This window comes from Saccopteryx leptura, chromosome 10, assembly GCF_036850995.1.
Source record: "Saccopteryx leptura isolate mSacLep1 chromosome 10, mSacLep1_pri_phased_curated, whole genome shotgun sequence".
Classification (NCBI taxonomy): domain Eukaryota; kingdom Metazoa; phylum Chordata; class Mammalia; order Chiroptera; family Emballonuridae; genus Saccopteryx; species Saccopteryx leptura.
Window position 1 is genome coordinate 15,628,391 of NC_089512.1, and position 25,214 is coordinate 15,653,604.

Genomic DNA, 25,214 nt, shown 5'->3' on the forward strand with positions numbered 1-25,214 from the left:
GCTGATGCTTCCTGCTTCTCCCCCTTCTCTCTCTCTCTCTCTCCTCTCTCTAAATCAATAAATAAAATCTTTTAAAAATGCATTTTAATATGGTAGAGAAGATTGTTTCTTAATACTTTTTTTTATTAAAAATCTCTTGGGGGCCCTGGCTGGTTGGCTCAGCAGTAGAGCGTCAGCCTGGTGTGTGGAAGTCCTGGGTTCGATTCCCAGCCAGGGCACACAGGAGAAGCGATCATCTGCTTCTCCACCTTTCCCCCTCTCCTTCCTCTCTATCTCTCTCTTCCCCTCCTGCAGCCAAGACTCCATTGGAGCAAAGATGGCCCGGGCGCTGAGGATGGCTCCATGGCCTCCGCCTCAGGTGCTAGAATGGCTCCGATTGCAACGGAGCAACAGTTCATATGGGCAGAGCATTGCCCCCTGGTGAGCATGCCAGGTGGATCTCAGCTGGGCGCATGCGGGAGTCTGTCTCTCTACCTCCCTGCTTCTCACTTCAGAAAAATACACACACACAAAAATCTTGGCTGTTCTTGCTTGTTTATTCTTTTTGATGAGGTTGAGAATTCTTTCATTGATTTCTCTAAACATCCTGTTATTTTAATTGAGCCTTTGTTGAGAATAGATATTAATTCATTAATATAGAGAGAATTTGACATTTTATAATAATGAATTTGCTTAAACAGAAACAATGGGTGTTTTGCAAAGTCAAGATTATTTTTGGGTAAAGCTTTTTAAAGCCTTCTAAGCCTTACAATTTTATGAGTGTTAGTGGATATTCTATCAAGAGCTTTTATAAAAAGCTCCTGTGAGAAATTATTTTTGCATATATATATATATATATATTTTTTTTTTTTTTTTAACTGAAACATTTTTTTATTATCCTGATTTTTTCCTTGAAAATGTGTCTGTTCCCTCAGGTCGAACATACAGGTTATTTTATATCTGTGTTAATTTAAGCCTATAAACATTAAATTGTAAAGCAGTGTGAATGTAATTAACCTTCCCAGGAGTCCCATTTCTCCTTTTCTCCACATAGTGAAATGTTCCCTTTATGATCTAGAATGTAACAAAAAACCTGTTTGAAATTCTAGTTAGTTGAGGAACAAGAGTGAGTCAGTCTGAAGTGGGTTAAGTCCTTTTTTTTTTTACAGAGACAGAGAGAGAGTCAGAGAGAGGGATAGATAGGGACAGACAGACAGGAACGGAAAGAGATGAGAAGCATCAATTATTAGTTTTTCGTTGCGACACCTTAGTTGTTCATTGATTGCTTTCTCATATGTGCCTTGACCGCGGGCCTTCAGCAGACTGAGTAACCCCTTGCTCGAGCCAGCGACCTTGGGTCCAAGCTGCTGAGCTTTGCTCAAACCAGATGAGCTGGCGCTCAAGCTGGTGACCTCGTGGTCTCAAACCTGGGTTCTTCCGCATCCCAGTCCGACACTCTATCCACTGTGCCACCGCCTGGTCAGGCTGAGGTGAGTTAAGTCTTAATGTGAATATCTGGGGGAAACTGAGGACTTTAAAGTTGGGTGCATTGAAGATCCTAAACAGTGACTCAGCAAGGATAAAACTGGAATAGTAGAATAAAACTATTTTATCCTCCTCTCAAATTATAAAACCCAAACTGCTTTGTGAAATCATGTCAGGAAATTATCGTCACGCTAGCTTTCCAAGGTCAGTAGCAGTTTTCTTAGGCTGCACCTTGGTCTTGTGGGTCTCTGATGTGTTTGTTAAGGGAATAAGTAGTCTAGAAACTTAAGGGAATAAATAGGATAGGGTCTGTGTGTGTGTGTGTGGGGGGAAGCTATGGACCAATGCACTAGTTTCTAGTTGTACTACTGCAGGCACGAAACCAGCTGCTTGGAGATATGGCTGGGTTTACACAGCACAACCCGTGACCCCCACATTCTCTCCAAAACATGGCGCAGAAGTAATTCCACGAGCACTCAGTCCTGACAATAGGTTTCTTTTTTTTTTTTTTTTTTTTTTTTTTTTTTTACAGAGGCAGAGATAGACAGGGACAGAGAGAGATGAGAAGCATCAATCATCAGTTTCTCGTTGCGCGTTGCGACTTCTTAGTTGTTCATTGATTGCTTTCTCACATGTGCCTTGACCGTGGGCCTTCAGCAGACCGAGTAACCCCCTGCTGGAGCCAGCGACCTTGGGTCCAAGCTGGTGAGCTCTTTGCTCAAGCCAGATGAGCCCGCGCTCAAGCTGGCGGCCTCGGGGTCTCGAACCTGGGTCCTTCCGCATCCCAGTCCGACGCTCTATCCACTGCGCCACCACCTGGTCAGGCGACAATAGGTTTCTTCATCTCTATGAATTAGATGTGTGGGGTGGAAAGACGGCACCATGCTCAGTCTGGGAACAGGGGAGGGCCAGAAATGTAGAGACACCCAGTCCCCGGATGGCGACTCAGCACACCAAAATTGGGGGCCACAGCCCCTCCTATCTGCCACTCTCACACACAAGGAGTTCCAGGCGACCTTTCTCACTTTGTAGAAACATAGGATTTCAGATGTTGCACCCAGGCTACCATTCTGTCTAGCACTGTACATTCCAATCGAACTTTCTCGGTGTTGCTGATATTCTGTATCTGTCCTGTCAAGTACGGAAGCCACGTGACTACTGAGCACTTGAAATGCGGCTAGACTGACTGAGGAACTGCAGCTTCCAACGGAATTTATTTGCTGATATTTTAGATGAAAATGTGCTTAGCCACACGAATGCGGCAGGCCTCCGATTCCTCTCAAACCAGTGGCTCCCACGTGTTTTCCTGTGATTCCCTGTTCTCTGTTCTCCTGGGGTTCCCTGGTCTCTGTTCTCCTGGGATTCCCTGGTCTCTGTTCTCCTCCATTCGGGGTTGGTTCATCCTCAGGCTGAAGTTTAGGGCTGCACCTCTGCATGTTGGGTGTCTTGATTCACAGCCTGACTTCTATACTCAACAGTGCCCCAAATGACAAAGAGAGATTTGCTTCTGGAAGCTTATTCAGAAGAGTGAGAAAAAATATTCCCAGAGCCTCTAACAAACATCTCTGTAAGTTTCAAGGGCCAAAACTGAGCCCCGCGCCCAGTACTGAGCCAATCCCTGGTGAGGAGATAGGACTGGCTCATTAGACCCTCCTTTCGGAACTAGGGGCAGGGTCTGCTTCCCCTAAGGCTCGCGGCTCTGGGGGGAAGGAGAAGTAACAGAAACACAACTGGGGTTCAGTTACGTAGGAGTGGCCACTTTGAAGGCCTCAGGATGGGCCCTGGCCGGTTGGCTCAGTGGTAGAGCGTTGGCCTGGCATGCAGGAGTCCCGGGTTCGATTCCCGGCCAGGGCACACAGGAGAAGCGCCCATCTGCTTCTCCACCCCTCCCCCTCTCCTTCCTCTCTGTCTCTCTCTTCCCCTCCCGCAGCCGAGGCTCTATTGGAGCAGGGATGGCCCTGGCGCTGAGGATGGCTCTGTGGCCTCTACCTCAGGCGCTGGAGTTGCTCTGGCGGAGCGACCCCCCCCCATGGGCGGAGCATCGCCCCCTGGTGGGCATGCCGGGTGGATCCCGATCAGGCGCATGTGGGAGTCTGTCTGGCTGCCTCCCGGTTTCCAGCTTCAGAAAAATACAAAAAAAAAAAAAAAAAAATTAAAGGCCTCAGGATGGTTCGTTGCAGCCATGTGGATAGTGACTGAGCTTTCTGAGTTATAAATATCATTAATTGATAGTCAGTGCCAACTTTCAAGTTTCTGCCATAAAAGTTTAACCTTTTTTAAAAATTTTTACAGCGATGCTATCACTACAGAATCCAATGAAATCGCCTTAGCCACTTACTTGTAAATCCTCTTTGGAAATTTTATTTCCTGAGCGAGCTGATGATCGTTTGTGTGCTGTTTAGTTGAGCAATCGTTGTTGGCTGTCCAGGTCAGAGTCCGCTCCTCTCCCTGCTGTCAAGTAGTGATACTATTGCTACAAAAGGGAGCTAAAGTGGGTCTGGCATGTGGTCAGCTAGTGGTTACTTATTAAAAACAAAACAAATAACCCTTTGCTTTGAAGACCGGGTCTGTCTGGCACTCTACAGGAGAGAATATTCATGTGGCTAATGTCTTCATGTAAAAACTCACAACATCATTAGTCATCAGCAAAATGCTAATTAAAACCACAATGAGATACCACATTGGTTAAAGTTGAAAAGACTGATAATACCTAGTACTGACAAATGTTGGCAATTTGTACTCCCTAATACTGCTATTGAGATTAAAAATTGGTCCAACCACCTGAAAAACTGGTAGCCTCTACAAAAACTATACAGTACCCTGTGACTGAGTGATTCTACCCCTGGGTTATATACTCAAAAGAAATGCAGACATATATTCACTGGAAGGCTGATGCAAGAATGCTTCTAACCAGCCTGACTAGGTGGTGGCGCAGTGGATAGAGCGTCAGACTGGGACACGGAGGACCCAGGTTCGAGACCCCGAGGTTGCCAGCTTGAGCGCAGGCTTATCTTGTTTGAGCAAGGCTCACCAGCTTGAGCTCAAGGTCACTGGCTTGAGCAAGGGGTCACTCAGTCTGCTGTAGCCCTCCGATTAAGGCACATATGAGAAAGCAATCAATGTACAACTAAGGTTCTGCAATGAAGAATTGATGCTTCTTATCTCTCTCCCTTCCTGTCTGTCTGTCCCTTTCTCTGTCTTTCTCTGTCTCTGTCACACAAAAAAAGGCTTCTAACAACTTTATTCACAACTACCTCAAACTGGAAACAACCCAACGTCCATCAGTGCAATGGATAAATAAGTTATAGTGTAAATCATGCAGTGAAATACTACTGCACAGCGTTAAGATAAATGAACTACTGATACATGCAGGAATGTACGTGAGTCTTATACATACAGCATTTAAAGTAAGGAACCACACACAAGAATTCCCACTGTGTGATTATGAGGTTCAAGAACAGAAAAAGTTAATCTACAGTTTAGAGGTAAACTATAGTGGGGAAGGTAGCAGGGGCAAGAGGGAACCTTCTGGGATCTGGGAATGAACTATATATTGATCTGAGTGGGGGTTGAATGTGTTAACCCTTTGAGTGCCATAAACCACAAGCATGTAATGCCTTAGGGAGGATGTTCCCCCCCCACCTTTACAGAGGTATAATTGACAAATAAGATTATAAGATACTTAAAGTGTACAATGTGATGATCTGATACACGTATCCATTGTAAAAGGATTTGGAGGATGGTTTCTGTAAAATGAATTTTAAATTTTCGGTTATGTTCGGCATATAATATAACATTATATTAGTTTCAGGTGTACAGCATAGTGATGAGACATTTAAAGAACTTATGAAGTGATCACCCCTATGGGGGCTGGGCTTTGATTGTCATCTCAGTGGGGCCAAGACCTAGCCTGGCTTTGTAAATTAGGATCTTGGCCGCCAGCCCCTGCTGCCTTTCCTGGATTTGCATGTTAATCAGAGCTTCCTGGAGACTGGGAGGTTGTGGTGCCCTGCCATATTTTGGGTATCTTGGTATAGCATAGCCCACATAGAGAAAATAAATAACGTTCCTGTCACACATGTAGGCAAAATACAAGTCTGGAAATCATTCATTCTTTTACACTTGTGTATTAGTGTTTCCTTGTCTTCTTCTCTGGGTTTTGTTTTGTTTTTACTTTTTTTTTTTTAATTTTTAAAAAAATTTTTTTAATTTTTTTATTTATTCATTTTTAGAGAGGAGAGAGAGAGAGAGAGGAGAGAGAGACAGAGAGAGAAGGGGGGGAGGAGCAGGAAGCATCAACTCCCATATGTGCCTTGACCAGGCAAGCCCAGGGTTTCGAACTGGCAACCTCAGCATTCCAGGTCGACGCTTTATCCACTGCGCCACCACAGGTCAGGCCTGTTTTTACTTTTTAAAAATTTTATTTGTGACAAAAAAACAAAAACACACAACATAAAAGTTACCATCTCAGCCATGTTAAGAGGACAGTCTCAGTCATGTTAAGTAAAACAAAAACACACAACATAAAAGTTACCATCTCAGCCATGTTAAGAGGACAGTCTCAGTCATGTTAAGAGTATAGGCATTCCCTGACCTGTGGTGGCGCAGTGGATAAAGCGTCGACCTGGAAATGCTGAGGTCGCCGGTTCGAAACCCTGGGCTTGCCTGGTCAAGGCACATATGGGAGTTGATGCTTCCAGCTCCTCCCCACCTTCTCTCTCTCTCCTCTCTCTCTCCCTCTCTGTCTCTCTCTCTCCCTTTCTCTCTCCTCTCTAAAATGAATAAAAAAAAATTAAAAAAAAAAAGTCTAAAAAAAAAAGAGTATAGGCATTGTTGAGCAACAGATTCCCAGAACTACGTCATCTTGCAAAACTGAAACTTAGTGCTCACCAAACAGTGATTCTGTCCCCATCCCCACCCCCCGCCCTGGAAGCTACCGGCTTTCGGTAGATGGCAACTATTTTACTTTCTGTTTCTGTGCATTTGACTATTCTATGTACCTCAGGTCAGTGGAATCGTACACTGTTTGTCCTTTTGTGACTGGCTTGTCTCACTTAGCATATAGCCTCAAGGTTCATCCATGTTGGTAGCATGTGTCAGAATTTCCTTCCCTCTTAAGGCACAGTTCTGTTGTATGTGTGTACCACATCGTGTTTATCCATTCATCTGTTGAGGGAGCTTTTGTTTGCTTTTAATGTTTCTTCATCCTTCAGTTTCCGCTACAGCAATGTTTCCTTTTTTTTTTTTTTTGTATTTTTCTGAAGCTGGAAACAGGGAGAGACAGTCAGACAGACTCCTGCATGCGCCTGACCGGGATTCACCCGGCACGCCCACCAGGGGCGATGCTCTGCTCACCAGGGGGTGATGCTCTGCCCCTCCGGGGCGTCTCTCTGTAGCGACCAGAGCCACTCTAGCGCCTGGGGCAGAGGCCAAGGAGCCATCCCAGCGCCCAGGCCATCTTTGCTCCAATGGAGCCTCGGCTGCGGGAGGGGAAGAGAGAGACAGAGAGGAAGGAGAGGGGGAGGGGTGGAGAAGCAGATGGGCGCTTCTCCTGTGTGCCCTGGCCGGGAATCGAACCCGGGACCCCTGCACGCCAGGCCGACGCTCTACCACTGGGCCAACCGGCCAGGGCTGCAATGTTTTCTAACGATGTTTTTCATGATAGCCGTTCTCCAACCATGTCAGCTTTTTTTTTTTCTTTGCTTATCTAGTTCTCCACTCCCATGAAATTTTAGCACCGCAGATACATTGTGTATCTATGCATGATCTATATTATCTGTGCTCTGTACATAAAGAGTAAAACATCTGCACCCCTCAGGGACCATTTTTCACCTCTTTGGGGGACAATGTAGCTCCCTTGAGTGTGCCTGGTGCGAGAGAAAATCACTTCCAAACTACTGTGGAAGGAGGCAGCCCCAGCTCTGCTAAGCATCCTGGCTGATGAGAGAAATGGCACTTGAAGAAACTTTTACACTCACCTCTGCTCCGTCTTCTCCTAACTCTTCAACCTCCCCTGTCATGTGTCCCGCCCCTTAACCAGACAAACAAACAAACAAACAAACAGAAAAAGGCAACACCCTGACGTTGGATTGGCTGCAGTACAGAAATCCCTTTTTCAGTCCTGGTGTAACGATGGCTTCCTCTATTTTAGGGGGAGAATGGCTCTTTGCACCTGCTGCTGCCCCCCACTCCTCCCTCTGCAGCCCCTCCTGTTGCAGGAACACTGTCAAGGGTATTCAGCTAGATCAGGAGTCCCCAAACTACGGCCCGGGGTGTGGCCCCCTGAGGCCATTTATCCGGCCCCCGCCGCACTTCCGGAAGGGGCACCTCTTTCATTGGTGGTCAGTGAGAGGAGCATAGTTCCCATTGAAATACTGGTCAGTTTGTTGATTTAAATTTACTTGTTCTTTATTTTAAATATTGTATTTGTTCCCGTTTTGTTTTTTTACTTTAAAATAAGATATGTGCAGTGTGCATAGGGATTTGTTCATAGTTTTTTTATATAGCCCGGCCCTCCAACCGTCTGAGGGACAGTGAACTGGCCCCCTATGTAAAAAGTTTGGGGACCCCTGGGCTAGAAGCTCTGGTCAGGGTAGATTTTCCTGTGGAATGTGGTGCTCCTGGGTGCCTTGGCAGGGACTCCGACCCATTCTCAGGCTTTCAGGTACTTCCCCAAATTACTTACTGCATAGAGCATATACTTCACCCCACTAGATGCAGTGGCTTCAGAATGGTTATTCTCAGAGGCCAGGCTGTGTGTGAGTGAGTGGGCGTGCGCGTCCAAGTCCAACACTCTACGTATTTATATTTGAAGCCCAAACTCCAATTTCTGTCACGCAAAGTAAAGTCTGACTGGAAGCTTTGGAGTTGATTTTCCCTGCCCTTTGCTCCCATGTAGTCCCAGCAGCAACTCTTATTGACTCTGGCTCCTGATTTTGTTTTACATTAGCCTGTTTCTCTCCATCTGGCCTGCAGCCAGCATAAGCCAGTTCTTGTAAGCCCCCATCTTGAAACCCTCTAGTGCCATTCTGTCCAGTATGGTAGCCGTTCGCCACACGTGGCTGTGTCAATTAAAGTTAGTTAAAATGAAATAAAACGAGAAACCTAGTTCTTCAGTTGTACTAGCCATGTTTCAAATGTATAGTAGCCACGCTTGGCTAGTGGCTCCCGTATTGGACAGTACAGAATAGATCGTTCCCATCATCATAGAAAGTTGTAAGGGACAGCGAGCCTTCCCCAATTGCATTTAAGATGCATTCTAGGACCTTCTGATGGCCCTCAAGATCCCAGGTCATCTACCTAATGCAGCCCTTACCTGCTCCTCCAGCCTCCCTTCTCTTCCCAATCCACCGTGAAGCTCAGAGCCTTTGCATATACTGTTCCCCTTGCCTGGACACCTACCTGTACTCTTCACTGGGCTAACTACTGATTTTCGGGATCTTAGCTGAAACGTCACTTATAAGAGAAACCTGCCTTGCTCTCTACGAGTTAATTTATCATCTCCTCTTATGTACTTCCTTATACACTCTACTTTTTCTTCCTAAGAAGGAAACTCTGTCAACTATAATATAGGTGTGATTATGTATTTAATGTCCATCTCCCTAACAGACAGTAAGCTTCTCAGAGTTGGGGATAATTGTAGTCCTTTCACAGCCAAAGCCCTGGTGCCTACTACAGTGCCTACCAAGGGGTAGATGTGTAAATGTTAAAACAGGAGTATTGTGAAAGTTACAGACCTTTTTGAGAGGCACCTGTATGCTGGGTGAGTGTGTGAATATTTCATCAAAAGGGACATAGATCTAAAAACAGTCAAGAGACTCCTGCGTATTAGGTAGGTAGATGTTTATGGTATTTACTTTTTGCTGGGAATATGAGTTTTCAGATATAATTTACAAGAGCAGTTCAGAGCTGGACTCGTCAAGTGGTTTTAGAATTACCATCTCGACTTTGGTATTCCGTGTAGTTGGGGGTTAAACAGGCTATAAATTGGGACAGAATAATTTAAAGTTGATGGATGGCCCTGGCCGGATAGCTCGGTTAGTTAGAGCATCGTCCGGAAGTGCAGAGGTTGCTGGTTCGATCCCTGGTCAGGGCACATACAGGAGCAGACTGATGTTCCTGTCTCTCTCCTGCTCTTTCCCTTCCTCTCTCTGAATGTAATAAAATAAACATTAGAGAAGATAAAGTTGATATTATGCAGGGGAGTGGATGGACTGGAACAGCCCTAGGTGTAGGGCAGGCTGGTGAGAGAGCTGAGGTTGGGTGACAGAATGGTCTGTTTTTTCTTGTTCTGCTTTGATACCCAAGTGAGAAAGGCTTCAATACTTCATATTTTCAGGAGGACTTTTTAAAGACTTTGAGTTTCTTTCTTTTTTTCTTTTTTTTTTCTTTTTTTTTTGTATTTTTCTGAAGCTGGAAACGGGGAGAGACAGTCAGACAGACTCCCGCATGCGCCCAACCGGGATCCACCCGGCACGCCCACCAGGGGGCGATGCTCTGCCCCTCCGGGGCGTCGCTCTGCCGCGACCAGAGCCACTCTAGTGCCTGGGGCAGAGGCCAAGGAGCCATCCCCAGCGCCTGGGCCATCTTTGCTCCAATGGAGCCTTGGCTGTGAGAGGGGAAGAGAGAGACAGAGAGGAAGGAGAGAGGGAGGGGTGGAGAAGCAAATGGGTGCTTCTCCCATGTGCCATGGCCGGGAATTGAACCCGGGTCCCCCGCACGCCAGGCCGATGCTCTACCCCTGAGCCAACCTGCCAGGGCTTGAGTGAGTTTCTTAAGAAAGTGCCTATTCGTTCTACTCTTGCCTTTGCCTCCTTTCCCCCAAGCGAGAAGGGAAGGAGAAGAAAGGAGAGGAATGGCGCCCCCAGAAGGAGTCTGACAGGAGAGGAGAGGAATGGCGCCCCCAGGAGGAGTCTGACAGGAGAGGAGAGGAGAGGAATGGCGCCCCCAGAAGGAGTCTGACAGGAGAGGAGAGGAATGGCGCCCCCAGGAGGAGTCTGACAGGAGAGGAGAGGAGAGGAATGGCGCCCCCAGGAGGAGTCTGACTCTGGATTCTTCTCAGGTCGACTTCCTGTGAGGAGTCGGAGGGAATCAGTTCTGCGAATTGTTCTCTCTGGCCGCAGTTCGGAACTGTCTCTACCCCCCAGCATTCCAGAGTTGATCTTGGACCCGCTCATTGACTGCTTGGAGGGTCTTTTGAAAGGATTTTATTGAAAAAAGAAAAGCCCAAAACCCAAGAAAGGAAATGAATTTGCTTTCAAGATTTCGAGTAGTACCCAGATAACGCACGAGGGCAAAGCCTCCTTCTGCCCGTCTGGCTGCCCCCTGAGCCCACCCCCCTTGGCAGTTTCTGTCCTGTTCCTCTAAGTCACTTATACAATTTCATGTACATATATTGTATATACACCGTGCGGAACAACAGCCACCACACCCTGGCTCCGCTTTCCTTCAGACTTGCTTGTTTTGAAGCCGACTCAGTGCATTTCTATTTTTCTTGTTTCTGCTTCCTTGGGTGTAGGCAGGCAGCCCGTGACACCTCCCCAAAACTGGACCTTGAGTCCTCATCGGGACATAGTGAAACTGGCCGCCGGCCAGCACTGCAGCTGTGAAATTGTTTCCACTTATCTTTTAGTTCTTGTACCATTAACAAAACTGAAAATGCAAGGGAGTGAGCTATCGTGTCTTGTAGTGATTTGACAGGATGCTGACCTGGGGCCTCTGTCTTGGCTCTTACGAGAGTAGTTGAGCTCTGAAAGTCAGGCCATCTAGATTGGGAATCCCTCTTTACCATTTTCTTCTCTGTGACTGTGGTAAGGAGCTTAACTTCTCTTTGTCTCAGTTTTCCCTATGTGTCAAAGGGGGATAGAAACATGCCTACTTCTTGGGGCTTCTTGTAAGAATAAAATGACTCAGTGATGAGCCTGTCCTGTGGTGGCACAGTGGATAAAGCATCGACCTGGAAATGCTGAGGTCGCCAGTTCGAAACCCCGGGCTTGCCTGGTCAAGGCACATATGGGAGGTGATGCTTCCAGCTCCTCCCCCTTCTCTCTCTCCCTTTCTGTCTCTCTCCCTCTCTCTCTCTCCTCTCTAAAAATGAATAAATAAAATAAAAAAATGACTCAGTGATGTAAAGCCCATTATTGGTGCTCATCATGTATTATCTATCAAGCGTATTGTCATTATGCTAAATTATTACCACTTGCATTTAATAATTTCATCTTATAAATAGACCACCAACCAGTTGTTAAAAAAAAACAACACTCAATAACTGAGCCCTCTGTGTTGTAAGGCAGAGAGGGAAAGGGCACTCTTCCCTATAATGAGAATGTAAGTGTCAGTAAATCCTATAAAGAAGTGAAAACCCTTCTGTGTGGTTGGCAATTCACTTTGCCCTGTGACATGATACCAAGAAAAAGCAGAAACATAAGTGCATGAATGCATATGGTGTTTGCCCACATAACACTAAGAGCTCACTCTTGGTTTCTAGAGGAATATGAAAAAAAGTTCTGATGTGAATCGATTTTTTTTTTTCTTTTCCAAGTGAGAGGAGGGAAGATAGAGAGACAGACTCTCACATGCACCCTGACTGGGATCCAACTGGCAACCCCATCAGGGGCTGATGCTCTTCCCATCAGGGGCCATGCTCACAACTGAACTATTTTTAGCACCTGAGGTGAAGGCTCCACAGAGCCATACTCAGTGCCCAGGGCTGAGGTGCTCAAACCAATTGAGCCGTGGCTGAGGGAGAGATATAGAGAGAGAGACAGAGAGAGAGAGAGCGAAGGGGGAGAGGGAGAGGGAGAGGGTAGAAGCAGATAATTGCTTTTCCTGTGTACCTTGACTGAGAATTGAACCCAGGACATTCATACACTGGGCTGATGCTCTACCACTGAGTCAACTGGCCAGGGCCAAATAGATTTTTTATATTTGTAAGCATAGTGGAAATATCTTGTGTTTGAGTTCTTCAATTAAGCCATTAAAGAGACTCATTTTGATAACATTTGATTAAATGTTATTTAAAATAGTAGTTAAAACAGTATGATATTGGTATAAAAACAGGCATATAGATGAATGGAACAGAATAGAAAGTCCAGAAATAAACCCATTTGTACAGGGCTAATTAATGCATGACAAAGGAGCCAAGATACATACTGGGGGAAAGGACAGTCTCTTCAGTAAATGATGTTGGGAAAACTGGACAGCCACATGCAAAAGAATGAAACTCGACCACTATCTTACACTATATGCAGTCAAAATGGATTAAGGCTTGCCTGACTAGGTAGTGGCACAGTGGATAGAGCGTTGGACTGGGATGCAGAAGACCCAGGTTTGAAACCCTGAGGTCGCCAGCTTGAAGGCGGGCTCATCTGGTTTGAGCAAGGCTCACCAGCTTGAGCCCAAGGTTGCTGGTTTGAGCAAGGGGTCACTCGGTCTGCTGTAGCCCCCAAGGTCAAGGCACATATGAGAAAGCAATCAATGAACAACTAAGGTGCCGCAACGAAGAATTGATACTTCTCATCTCTCTTCGTTCCTGTCTGTCTGTCTGTCTCTATCTGTCCCTCTCTCTGTCTCTGCCACACACACACACACACACACACACACACACACACACACACACACACAAAGGATTAAGGCTTGAACATAAGACCTGAAGCTACAAACTTTCTAGAAGGAAACATAGGCAGCACACTCCTTTATGTAGATGTTGGTAAAGGAGGTTTTTGAATCTGATACAAGAAAGAAAAGCAACAAACAGCAAAGGAGACCATCAACAAAATGAAAAGGCAGTCACCTGAATGGGAGAAAATATTTGCAAGTCATATATCTTATTAGGGGCAAATATCCAAAATCTGTTAAGAACTCATATAACTCAAAAGCAGAAAATACAAATAATCTGATTAAAAAATGGTCAGAAGTTCTGACTAGACAGTATGTGGACTGCCAAAAGGTACATGAAAAAATGCTCAACGTCATCAGGAAAATGCGAGTCAGAACCACAGTGAGACAGTACCCGTTAGAATGACTGTTACCAAGAAGATAAGAAGTAACTGCTGATGAGGACATGGATGGAGAATTGGGAACCCTTGTGCTCTGTTGGTGGGAATATAAATTGATGCAGCCACTTTAGAAAACAGTATGGTGGCAGTTCCTCAAAAAATTAAAAATAGAACTGCCATATGATCCAGCAATTCCATTTTTGGGTATTTGTCCAAAGAAAAGAAAGACACTACCTTGAAAAGATATATGCACCCCATGTTCACTGCAGCATTATTTACAAATAGCCAAATAGCGGAACAACCTCGGTGTCCATTGATGGATGAATGGATAAAACATATTATTTAGCTATAAGAAAGAATGAAATCTTGAAATTTGCAACAACATGGATGGACCTCAAAGGCTAAAGGAAATAAGTCATACAGAGAGAAGACAAGTACCGTATAACCTCTCGTATGTGGCATCTAAAACAAATAAACAAATAGATACAGAAAATGAATAGAGGTGGTGGGAGGGGTTGGAGAAAGAGGGTGAAGAGGGTATGAATTTATTTTTAAAAACTTAAGTGTAAAATAGCCACATGGGGCTGGGCTGGTGGCTTCTATATTGGACAGCACAGGCCTAGAGCCAATGGGAGGGGGCAGCGGGATTTCTGTGGAGCTAAGTCTATAACTTTATTTCACTTAACCCTTAAATCAGCCCTCCCTGTTTTGCTGGTGAAGCTCAGAGGGGTCAGGTGACGTGCCCACCGTGTCACAGCTCGGAAATGGCTGAGTGGGAACCAGGATTGATGCTCTTGTTGCTATGAGACGAAGCCGAAGCATCGACAGGCAGGACCAGGGTAGAGACTTTGGATGCCAGAGGGCTCCTCCCGAGCTGATCAACTAGCGAGTAGAAAACCACCCATCCCTGCCTAGGAAACGGAAATTTTGACCAGGTAGAAGGTTCCAGAGTGAAACCAAGGCACTGTTTTGGAAGGCACGGGGGTGGGGGGTGGGGGTGGAGAGGATCACTGGGGGCTCCCCGAAGGAGAATTTCGGGGTTTGAAGCTCAGAGGTGCCCAGTCTCCCGGATCGCTCAGCCTGCAGTAGGGCGCCATCCAGTGAGGTTTCAATAATGTTTAGAGGACATGAGATCATCTTGTTTGCATTTGGGAATCTTTCGTGGAGAAGTCAGGACCATAAACAGGACCTACAGAGTCTATGGACATGTGGAGGGGCGTTCGTTAGAGCTAAAGCCAGAATGAAGATGGTGGTTCTGAGCTTCCCAGAAGAAAGGCACCCATCTGGCGAGGCTGCCCTTTGAGAGCAGCTGCTGAGAATGAGGCATTTGATGGCGACCAGAATGCCTTCACACCCGGCAATGGGAAAAGATGATCACAGTGACGAGGCCAAGTGGGGAAGAGATGAGGATAGCTGGGAATCCTGCACTGGGGGAAGCCCAGGACTTGTTAGCGCCCCCCCCCCCCTAAATAATGGAGGCTGATTATTTGTCTGCAACCAGAGACACTGTTGCAGAAATAAACCACATGAATACATCATGGGGCTTATTCTGCTTAGTGTAGATAGAACTGTAAAAAAATCATTTATGGCCTGAGTATTAAGGTGTTACATTGTAGAGCAGTGGAGAGTTGGAAAAATTAAAAGCCTGCCTAATCTCAATGGTGTGACTGTTAACGTTTTGGCATATTTTCCATAGATCATATGGTTGGTTGGTTGGTTGGTTGGTTGGTTGGTTGGTTTTTTAGAGAGAGAGAGACCAGATGGGAGAGAGATAAGAACCATCAACTCGTAGTTGTGGCACTTTAGCTGTTCATTGATTGCTTCTCATACATGCTTTGACTGGGGGGCTCTAGCCAAGCCAGTGACCCCCTTGCTCAAGCCAGTGACCTTTGGGCTCAAGCCAGCGACCGTGGGGTCATGTCTATGATCCCGTGCTCAAACTGGCAATCCCATGCTCAAGCTGGTGAGCCCGCGCTCAAGCCAGATGAGCCTGTGCTCAAGGCAGCGACTTTGGGGTTTCAAACCCGGGGCCTCAGTATTCCAGGTCAATGCTCTACACACTGCGCCAATACCGGTCCAGTTAGATTATATGGTTTTAAGCTTTAAATTGGGATTATATACCTGTTTATGTAGCTTGTATTTTTTTTTATTTACTAATTTAGCCTATTATTAAGTGTTCTTTTATAACATTTTATTTTAAAAATCACTGCATGGTGTTACACCAAATGGCAGTTCTGCCACTGACTCTAATCCAATATGCATTGTGGAGCATTCGGGGTCATTTCTATTTCTTTTTTTATTGCGGCAAACATCCATGAGCCTAAATCTATCCACAATACCGTGTGTTTCCCCTGTAAGTATATTATGACAGTGCCCAACAGTTGGGGCCATTCTTCTGATTATTTTCCAGTGATACTGTGTTTTAATATTTCATTTCTTGCTCGCTAGTGAGAATGCTCTTGTTTATCCTCTCTCCGTATAGCTAGCCATTACTTGCATTCCTTGTGAATTCTCTGTTTAGGACCTTACACATTTTGGTCAGGGAGTTAGCCTTTTCTTATGATGGAAAGATATTTCCGAAAGGGGCTATTAACCCTTTTGTCAGTTGTTGTTAATAGTGATTTTCTTTTTCCAGTTGTTCGATCATAGCCCGTTTAAAAAATATTTATGGGACATATGGCCAACAGTATCTGAAAAGAAAAAGATGTTTTTTATTCTCCAGTCAATCAGTTCTTTAATTTTGTTCACGTTCTCCTCAGTCATCCCTGTGTGAATGCGAGCCACAGAATTGAGAGATTATTTGATGAAAAGTGTGGGTGGAATGTCGCCTCCTGACTGTGTAAGGATCATGTGCCTCCTTCTGCTACAGCCCTGCTGTAGGAACATAGCGCAGCTAGAAAGCCCCGTTTCCAGTGAGCTCATATGGGTTTAACATACGCCACGGCTTCCGTCCCTGTGGGCCTGCCTTCCCCGACCCCAGACCCCTCATCACTGTGTGAAATGACCAAAATACTAAGAATTATTATCTAACCAAGAACTGTGTTGATCGAGAAGACTCCCAGTAGGTCGCATGACCCGACAGGTACACGGTCCTTGCAGACACCAGAATCGTCCCTGTATTTAAGACCTTCCTCAGCCTCTCCCTTTCCCCGCTGTCATCCTGGGAGGAAGAAGTCTGAAGGGACATTTCTGCTCTTGCACACCTCTCCCCGGCTCTCTCCACGGTGCTCTCCTCTGGCCCATCATGTGGGGAGGGTGACAAGCACTTCTCTCAGACCCCCCAGGCCACACCAGAGGGAATCATTCAGGAAGAGGCAACCTCTGGGTCTGGCATTCAGATTTGTGCCACCACTAATATTTAAGCACCCATTATATGCCAGGACATCGGGGTATGAAACGAATAAAACAGAAATCATGACCTGGAAGGAGCAGATGCATCTTGTGGGGGGCACAGACAAGTAAGCAGGCGACCGCAGACTCAGGGACAGATGTTCCAGGGCTGTCCCTCGTGTCTGTGGCCTTCAGAACTGCAGCTTCCCTCCCCCACCCCCTTCCCCACACACTTTCTGAGTAGAAGGACTCTCGGGTGAGTTTTGCTTGTACTCATGGGCGATGTGGTACTCGGTCAAGAGCGGAAGCCTGAACTGGGGGTCTGAACCAGGGAGTGCCCTCAGCAGACGCTAAGGCAGGTGGTGACAGGAGCCTCTTTGAGAGTTGTTGCCTCATCTGAACAGCGGGGACGATGCCTCCTTGTGGCCTATAGTGATGGGTAAAGGAGAGCGCGACCATAGTGCCAGTTATAGGACGTGCTGCCCCTTCTTGTGCCAAAGGACCTGCCAGGTTGGTGTCTGGCGTGTGGAAGCAGCCTCCTTGCCCAGCGCCAAGCTGATCATTAACACAGAATAAATGAACTCGTTCTGGCCTCTGCCCCCTGAGGTCAGAAAAGAACGGAGGAAGAAGTGACCTCGTCAGACTGTCTGGTCCCATGGCGGTGAGGGATGTTGGCAGGGTGTGCCCTCCACAGGTGGGTGGGGCCAGCATGAACAAACAGCCTCTCCAGATTCTCAGCCGTGCAGATGTGGAGGGGGCCGGGCACCATGCACGCCTGGCAGCGAGCCTCTCCTCTGTTCCCTCACAGGATGGACCCCGTCACTTACGCTGAGCTGCTGAAGGAATCCGGCAACCAGGTTTTTAAGAATGGGAATTTCACTTTGGCCATCAGAAAGTACGATGAAGCCATTCAGGTCCTCCTGCAGTTATACCAGTGGGGGTAAGTGTTTGCATTTTCCTCCCGCCTTTTCTCCTCCCCCAGGTCAGTGGGAACTCAGTGGCTTATGTTTTCTTGTCATTTCTTATCACACTGTCTAGTGTCTGTCCCTTCCCCCCCTCCCCTTTCCTGTCGCTCTTCTCTACATTGTCAGCTCCGAAACTAAAGAGAGAGCACTAGAGTAAGAAGGAAACAGAAAGTGAAACAGGAGACTGTTGATAAACATTACAGAACTCTCCCTTCTGTCTCCTGACGTCTCCTGCCGGGATCAGGGTTCCTGGGATGACTGAAGTCCCCGGGCTCCTGCCGGGATCAGGGTTCCTGGGATGACTGAAGTCCCCAGGCTCCTGCCGGGATCAGGGTTCCTGGGATGACTGAAGTCCCCAGGCTCCTGCCGGGATCAGGGTTCCTGGGATGACTGAAGTCCCCAGGCTCCTCATTGGTCATTCATTTCATCTTCTTGGGTGCCCATGCCTTTTCCGCCCCCCCCCCCCCCCGGCCGGAGTGCACACCATCCGGGACTGAGGCTCACCTCGGCCCCTCCCCTTCTGCTTCTAGCAGACCTGTTCCCAGACATTTCAGTATCTTGCTAATGCTTAAAAATTATGGAGGACCCCCAAGAGCTTTTTTTTATGGAGGTTTTTAGCTGTTTAAAGTATATATTTTTTTCATCTATTTAAAAATATCAATAAGAATTCATTGTTCCTGACCTGTGGTGGCGCAGTGGATGAAGCGTCGGACCTGGAAATGCTGAGGTCGCCGGTTCGAAACCCTGGGCTTGCCTGGTCAAGGCACATATGGGAATTGATGCTTCCAGCTCCTCCCCGCTGTCTCTCTCTGTCTCTCTCTCCTCTCTAAAATGAATAAATAAAAAAAATAAATAAAAGAAATCCATTGCATGTTAATATAAATAGCATATGTTAAAGAAAAATAACTATATATTCCAAAGCAAACCATTTGGTGAGAATACTGGCACATTTTACAATTTTTCAAAAAATCCCTTTAATGTCTGTCTCAGTGGGAGACATCTGGCTTCTCACATTCTACTTCTGCATTCCACCTGCTGTGATAGTACTCATCACGTAGCCACTGTAAAATCCCCCAGGCGCGGGTGAGAGAATGAGTGTGAAAATGGCACACGATGTCCATACTAATAATGTGGTAACACGTTACTACAAACTGAGGGTCTTAAAACCATACAGATTTATTATCTTACCGTACTGGAAGTCAAAAGTTCTAAATGAGTCTTAACAAGACTAAACTCACGGTGTCGGCAGGGCTAGATCCTTGCGGAGGAGAATCCGTTTCCTTGCCTTTTGCAACCTTAAGTGGCTGCCTGTTTTCCTTGGCTTGCGGCCCCTTCTTCCATCCTTGGAGCACATCATTCCAGTCTGCCTGTGTGATGACGTCACCTTCTCCTCTGCTGTAGCCCAGTTTCACTCTGTCTCTCTCTCTCTCTCTCTCTGTCATAAGGATGCTTGTAATTGTGTACAATCTGGGACAATCTCCTCTCAAGGTTCATAAATTAAACACATCTGCAAAGTATCTTTTGCCATAAAAGGTAACATTATTTGGTAACCATTATTCAGTTTCCTACAACTGGGAAAATATTTTGACCCTGTGGACCACCTGCAATGGTCTTGGGGTGGCCCGCCCCCCAGGTTCTCAGATTATATTTTGGAAACTGCTGTAGCAGAGGAAGCAGACCTTGGCATTTGTGGGGGACATGCAGCAAAACTTGTAGTTAGAAATGGCACTGAACTAAATTACTGAAACATGGCTCCCATGCCCCTACCTCCCTCTCATCATGGTATTGACACTCTAGCTGACCTTGTGTTGAGTGTAATTGGCTTGGGCCTGTATTCCTGTCATTCTGCCCCTTCTGATTCTGATCGGAGCTGTGTCGGAGCCGGGCTTAGAGCTCCTCATTCAGGGAAAAGCATCTGGCTTTCTTAAAGCAGTAGCATGGGAAGGTGGTTATGGCCGTACTGACCCCACACTCAGAGTGCTCAGACCTCAGTGCCGCCGCGTACTAGCTGAGTCCTACTAATGGGACTGCTTCCCGGACCCTCACACGTTGCCTTTCACGGACCTTCCTGGAACTGTGTCTCTTGCCCACAGATGATCTGTGGCCTGTGATCCTGCTGACGCAGGGATTTAGGTGCCTGTGCTTTACAGCGCAGGTGCGCTCAGGAGAAGGGGGCGTGAGGGAAGCAGGATGGGGCAGGGGAAGGCTCCAAGCAGGGATGTGGTCTCACCTGGAGTCCCCTTTAGCCTGAACCCCCCGGGGAACGTTGGGGTATGAGCCGTGCTGCAGAGCTGGTCCCTCTTGAGAGCAGGGGAACTGACCTTCTTATCCGCATGTGAGTCCATCGTTGGTCGGAGGCTCTTTGACCCCTGGGAGTTATCCTAGGGAGTGGGGCTGTATTTAGGCAGCTCGGGCTGCCGTAACAGAATACCACAGATTGGTGGTTTAAACAGCAGGAACTTATTTCTCACAGTTCTGGAGGCTGAGAAGCCACTGGCCAGTTCAGTTCCTGGTAAGAACTCTTCCTGGTTTGCAGATGGCCACCCTTTCATTGTATCTTCATGATGGAGAGAGAGAGAGAGAGAGAGCAAGGAAACGCTTTGATGGCTCTGGTTAGAAGGGAACTAACCCCGTCTCAAGGGCCCCACCCTCATCACCTCATCTAAACCTGATCCCCTCCCTCCCCCAAAGCCCCGTCTCCAAACACCCTCCCATTAGGGGCAAGGGCTTCAACATACGGATGGGGGGGCACCATTCAGTCCGTATAGCAAGATCATAACTTCCTGGGGAGAGGGTGTTCCTGGTACGCTGAGACTGAATCTCCGGAGCCCCGCCTGCCCCCAGCACTGCAGACAGGGATGGCTGTGTTGTGCAGCAGGTGCCAGGGTGTGTGGGCGGCTCACCGGTCACAGCGCCCTAGCCAGTCACCCACTGGATGTCGCGCTGCCTCTTCTCTGCTTCTGGGGACTCATCGCTTGCCCTAGAGACAGTGACGGACGCGGAGAGGAGCCGGCCACACAAATCACTGGGGTGGGGACAGGAGCAGAGGTGACTTTTTTCTTTGCTTTTTTTGTGTGTGCTTATCTGCATCACCTAGCTTTTCAATGATGATTTGTATCATCTTCATAATTAAAAAGAAAAAATTCAGTAGAAAGGAAAGCATTGCTTCACCCCCTCTGTGTGTCTTAAATTCAACAGCACCTGGGCTTCTGTTAACATATTGTGATGTATTTTGTGTTTTCCTTCTTCTTCCAACCTGGTTTCAGCACTAAATGTGCAGTTCTATTACCCAGAGACCCAGGCTAAAGGGGCCCTGCCCTGCCATGTTCTAGAGCAGTGGTCCCCAACCCCCAGGCTGCGGACTGGTACCGGTCCGTGGGCCATTTGGTACCGGTCTGCAGAGAAAGAATAAATAACTTACATTATTTCCGTTTTATTTATATTTAAGTCTGAACAATGTTTTATTTTTAAAAAATGACCAGATTCCCTCTGTTACATCCGTCTAAGACTCACTCTTGATGCTTGTCTCGTAAGTTTGACAATTATATTTAAAAATACCAGTTTTTATGCCGGTCACATAATTTTATTTTGTGCATTTATCCGTCCCACCCTAAAGGCCAATCTGTGAAAATGTTTTCTGACATTAAACCGGTCCGTGGTCCAAAAAAGGTTGGGGACCACTGCTCTAGAGGGACGCCTTTTGACCTTCCCCCGGCTGTCCTCCTCTCCACGGGCCGGAGTCTGGGGGGTCCAGGGGCTCTATTCACCCAGAGCCCTCCTGTTCCCTTTGGTCCACACTGTGGGCACGAGGACGCTGGAATTTCTGCCCATGAACCCTCTTCCCAGGCCCTGCTACCTGCACCTGTTTGTCTGAGGTCTGGCCAAGGTCAGGGAGGTGGGCAGAGCTTGGAATCGTGTCCCCTGCAGGGCAGGCTGAAGGCTGAGATGGAAAGAGGAGAGAGTGGGCTGGGGCACAGGCCTGGCTCACCCTGTCCCGACCCAGGGCCTGCCCACCGACCCAGGGCCTGCCCACCGACCCAGGGCCTGCCCCAACCCAGGGCCTGCCCCCACCCAGGGCCTGCCCCCAACCCAGGGCCTGCCCACCGACCCAGGGCCTGCCCCCACTCAGGGCCTGCCCACCGACCCAGGGCCTGCCCCCACCCAGGGCCTGCCCCCACCCAGGGCCTGCCCCCCGACCCAGGGCCTGCCCCCACCCAGGGCCTGCCCCCACCCAGGGCCTGCCCCCAACCCAGGGCCTGCCCACCGACCCAGGGCCTGCCCACCGACCCAGGGCCTGCCCACCGACCCAGGGCCTGCCCCCACCCAGGGCCTGTCCACCGACCCAGGGCCTGCCCCCACCCAGGGCCTGCCCACCGACCCAGGGCCTGCCCCCCGACCCAGGGCCTGCCCACCGACCCAGGGCCTGCCCCCACCCAGGGCCTGCCCACCGACCCAGGGCCTGTCCCGACCCAGGGCCTGCCCACCGACCCAGGGCCTGCCCCGACCCAGGGCCTGCCCCCACCCAGGGCCTGCCCCCACCCAGGGCCTGCCCACCGACCCAGGGCCTGTCCCGACCCAGGGCCTGCCCCGACCCAGGGCCTGCCCCGACCCAGGGCCTGCCCACCGACCCAGGGCCTGCCCACCGACCCAGGGCCTGCCCACCGACCCAGGGCCTGCAGTTCTAAATTTGAACCTTGTCTCCCAGTTATTGTAAATCAGGAGGGTAGAACATATTTTATTAAACAGTGTGTAAGCTTGAGTTAGGGCCATCAAATACCGAGACTAGCATTGTCCAACACGACTTTCTACGACGATGACAGTGATCTCTATTAATATAGAGTACTGAAACGTGGATAATACTACTAAGGAACTGAATTGTACATTTTATTTAATTTTGATTCATTTAAATATATAAATAGCTGCATGTAGCTAGTGGTGCAGATCAGCTACATAGCCTGGGCCTCCATTTATACTCTGGCTCTGGGTCCTGCAAATGTTAGGGCGTCCCTGCCGATGTCACAGGACAGTGCTCGTCCCGGGGTTCTCACCGCGGGCCCACGGGGATGGCGCAGTCCCGTGTTCTGAAGCCCTTCCTGCGATCCGCTCGGCCGCCACTCAGCAGGAACAGGCCTGTGGGGTGGTTCGCACCCCGTCTGGACTCTGCTAACACTCGGTGGGAAACTCCCATCCCCCCTCCCCCCTTAGGAACGGCCACCATTTCTGCAGCATGTTCACCATGTTTTATTTATTTATAAAAAAATTGAAAAAAAAAAAGATCTATGGTGATCAATAGGAAATGGAACCAAGGTTTTGAGAACGTTTTGTCCCTGGAAGCTGGGAGCAGAGGGTTTGGGAGTGAGGAAGGACAGGTTTGTACCCTGCTAGTGCCCCAGGCTTTCTAGGGGTCCAGAAGGGTCAGCTCTGACAGGCGCGCCCGGGGCGTTTCCTGCCGAAACCCCACCGTGATGGCAGCAGATGGCCCGTAAGGACGGCCTCGCAGGGGTGTTTCCTGCATTTGCAGGAAGGTGGTTTCACGGATCACCCACTTGTTCTTTCCCACAGAGTCCCCCCCAGGGACCTGGCTGTGCTCCTGTGCAACAAGTCCAATGCGTTCTACAACCTGGAGAAGTGGAACGAGGCGTTCGGGGCGGCCAAGGAGTGTCTCCAGTGGGACCCGACCTACGTGAAGGTACGGTGCCCGTGACAGCCGGGGCAGCTGCTGCCTCCTTCCTCCCGGCCTGCCTCCTTCCCTCCCTTCTTTATAAAATGGGGGTGCTTCTGCCTGACCAGCCGGTGGCACAGTGGATAAAGTGTTGCACTGGGACGCAGAGGACCCGGGTTCGAAACCCCGAGTTCATTGGCTTGAGCGCGGGCTCATCTGGTTTAAGCAAAAGCTCACCAGCTTGAGCCCAAGGTCGCTGGCTTGAGCAAGGAGTCACTCAGTCTGCTGTAGCCCCCTGGTCAAGGCACATATGAGAAAGCAATCAATGAACAACTAGGGTGTCACAACGAAGAATTGATACTTCTCATCTCTCTCCCTTTCGGTCCGTCTGTCCCTATCTGTCCTTCTATCTGTCTCTCTCATGAAAATAAAATAAAATAAAATAAAATAAATAAAATAAAATAAAATAAAATGGGGGTGCTTCTCATTCAACTCCTTTGCTCTTCACACAGATGCCTGTGGGGCATGCAAATGGTACCCAGACAAGATAGCCAAGTGTCGCAATGCCCCGTGGGGAGAGCAGAGCCGGGCCTCGTGGGGGACAGAGTGCAGTGGGGAGAGCAGAGAGGGGCCTCTTGGGGGACAGGGTGCAGTGGGGAGAGCAGAGAGGGGCCTCTTGGGGGACAGGGTGCAGTGGGGAGAGCAGAGAGGGGCCTCTTGGGGGACAGGGTGCAGTGGGGAGAGCAGAGAGGGGCCTCTTGGGGGACAGTGCAGTGGGGAGAGCAGAGAGGGGCCTCTTGGGGGACAGTGCAGTGGGGAGAGCAGAACCGGGCCTCTTGGGGGACAGGGTGCAGTGGGGAGAGCAGAGCTGGGCCTCTTGGGGGACAGGGTGCAGTGGGGAGAGCAGAACCGGGCCTCTTGGGGGACAGGGTGCAGTGGGGAGAGCAGAGCTGGGCCTCTTGGGGGACAGTGCAGTGGGGAGAGCAGAGAGGGGCCTCTTGGGGGACAGTACAGTGGGGAGAGCAGAGAGGGGCCTCTTGGGGGACAGGGTGCAGTGGGGAGAGCAGAGCCGGGCCTCTTGGGGGACAGGGTGCAGTGGGGAGAGCAGAGAGGGGCCTCTTGGGGGACAGGGTGCAGTGGGGAGAGCAGAGAGGGGCCTCTTGGGGGACAGGGTGCAGTGGGGAGAGCAGAGAGGGGCCTCTTGGGGGACAGGGTGCAGTGGGGAGAGCAGAGAGGGGCCTCTTGGGGAACAGAGTGCAGTGGGGAGAGCAGAGAGGGGCCTCTTGGGGGACAGGGTGCAGTGGGGAGAGCAGAGCTGGGCCTCTTGGGGGACAGGGTGCAGTGGGGAGAGCAGAGCCGGGCCTCTTGGGGGACAGTGCAGTGGGGAGAGCAGAGCTGGGCCTCTTGGGGGACAGGGTGCAGTGGGGAGAGCAGAGAGGGGCCTCTTGGGGGACAGAGTGCAGTGGGGATCCTCTTGGGGGACAGTGCAGTGGGGAGAGCAGAGCCGGGCCTCTTGGGGGACAGGGTGCAGTGGGGAGAGCAGAGAGGGGCCTCTTGGGGGACAGGGTGCAGTGGGGAGAGCAGAGAGGGGCCTCTTGGGGGACAGGGTGCAGTGGGGAGAGCAGAGCCGGGCCTCTTGGGGGACAGTACAGTGGGGAGAGCAGAGAGGGGCCTCTTGGGGGACAGAGTGCAGTGGGGAGAGTAGAGCTGGGCCTCGTGGGGGACAGAGTGCAGTGGGGAGAGCAGAGCCGGGCCTCTTGGGGGACAGGGTGCAGTGGGGAGAGTAGAGCTGGGCCT

The 25,214-nt window shown here is 49.1% G+C and overlaps 2 protein-coding genes across 2 annotated transcripts in view; both read left to right on the top strand.

Moving 5' to 3' along the window:
• Nucleotides 1–25,214, top strand: part of EPM2AIP1 (EPM2A interacting protein 1) — an 835,019-nt gene that overhangs the window by 91,207 nt on the left and 718,598 nt on the right. The gene's annotated exons all lie outside the window — the stretch shown is intronic.
• TRANK1 (tetratricopeptide repeat and ankyrin repeat containing 1) overlaps nt 1–25,214 on the top strand; it is a 117,509-nt gene that overhangs the window by 17,894 nt on the left and 74,401 nt on the right. Inside the window, exons 3-4 of the mRNA XM_066350754.1 lie at nt 17,599–17,730; nt 23,318–23,444. Coding sequence (XP_066206851.1) covers nt 17,599–17,730; nt 23,318–23,444 — 259 coding nt within the window. The remainder of the gene's footprint in view (nt 1–17,598; nt 17,731–23,317; nt 23,445–25,214) is intronic.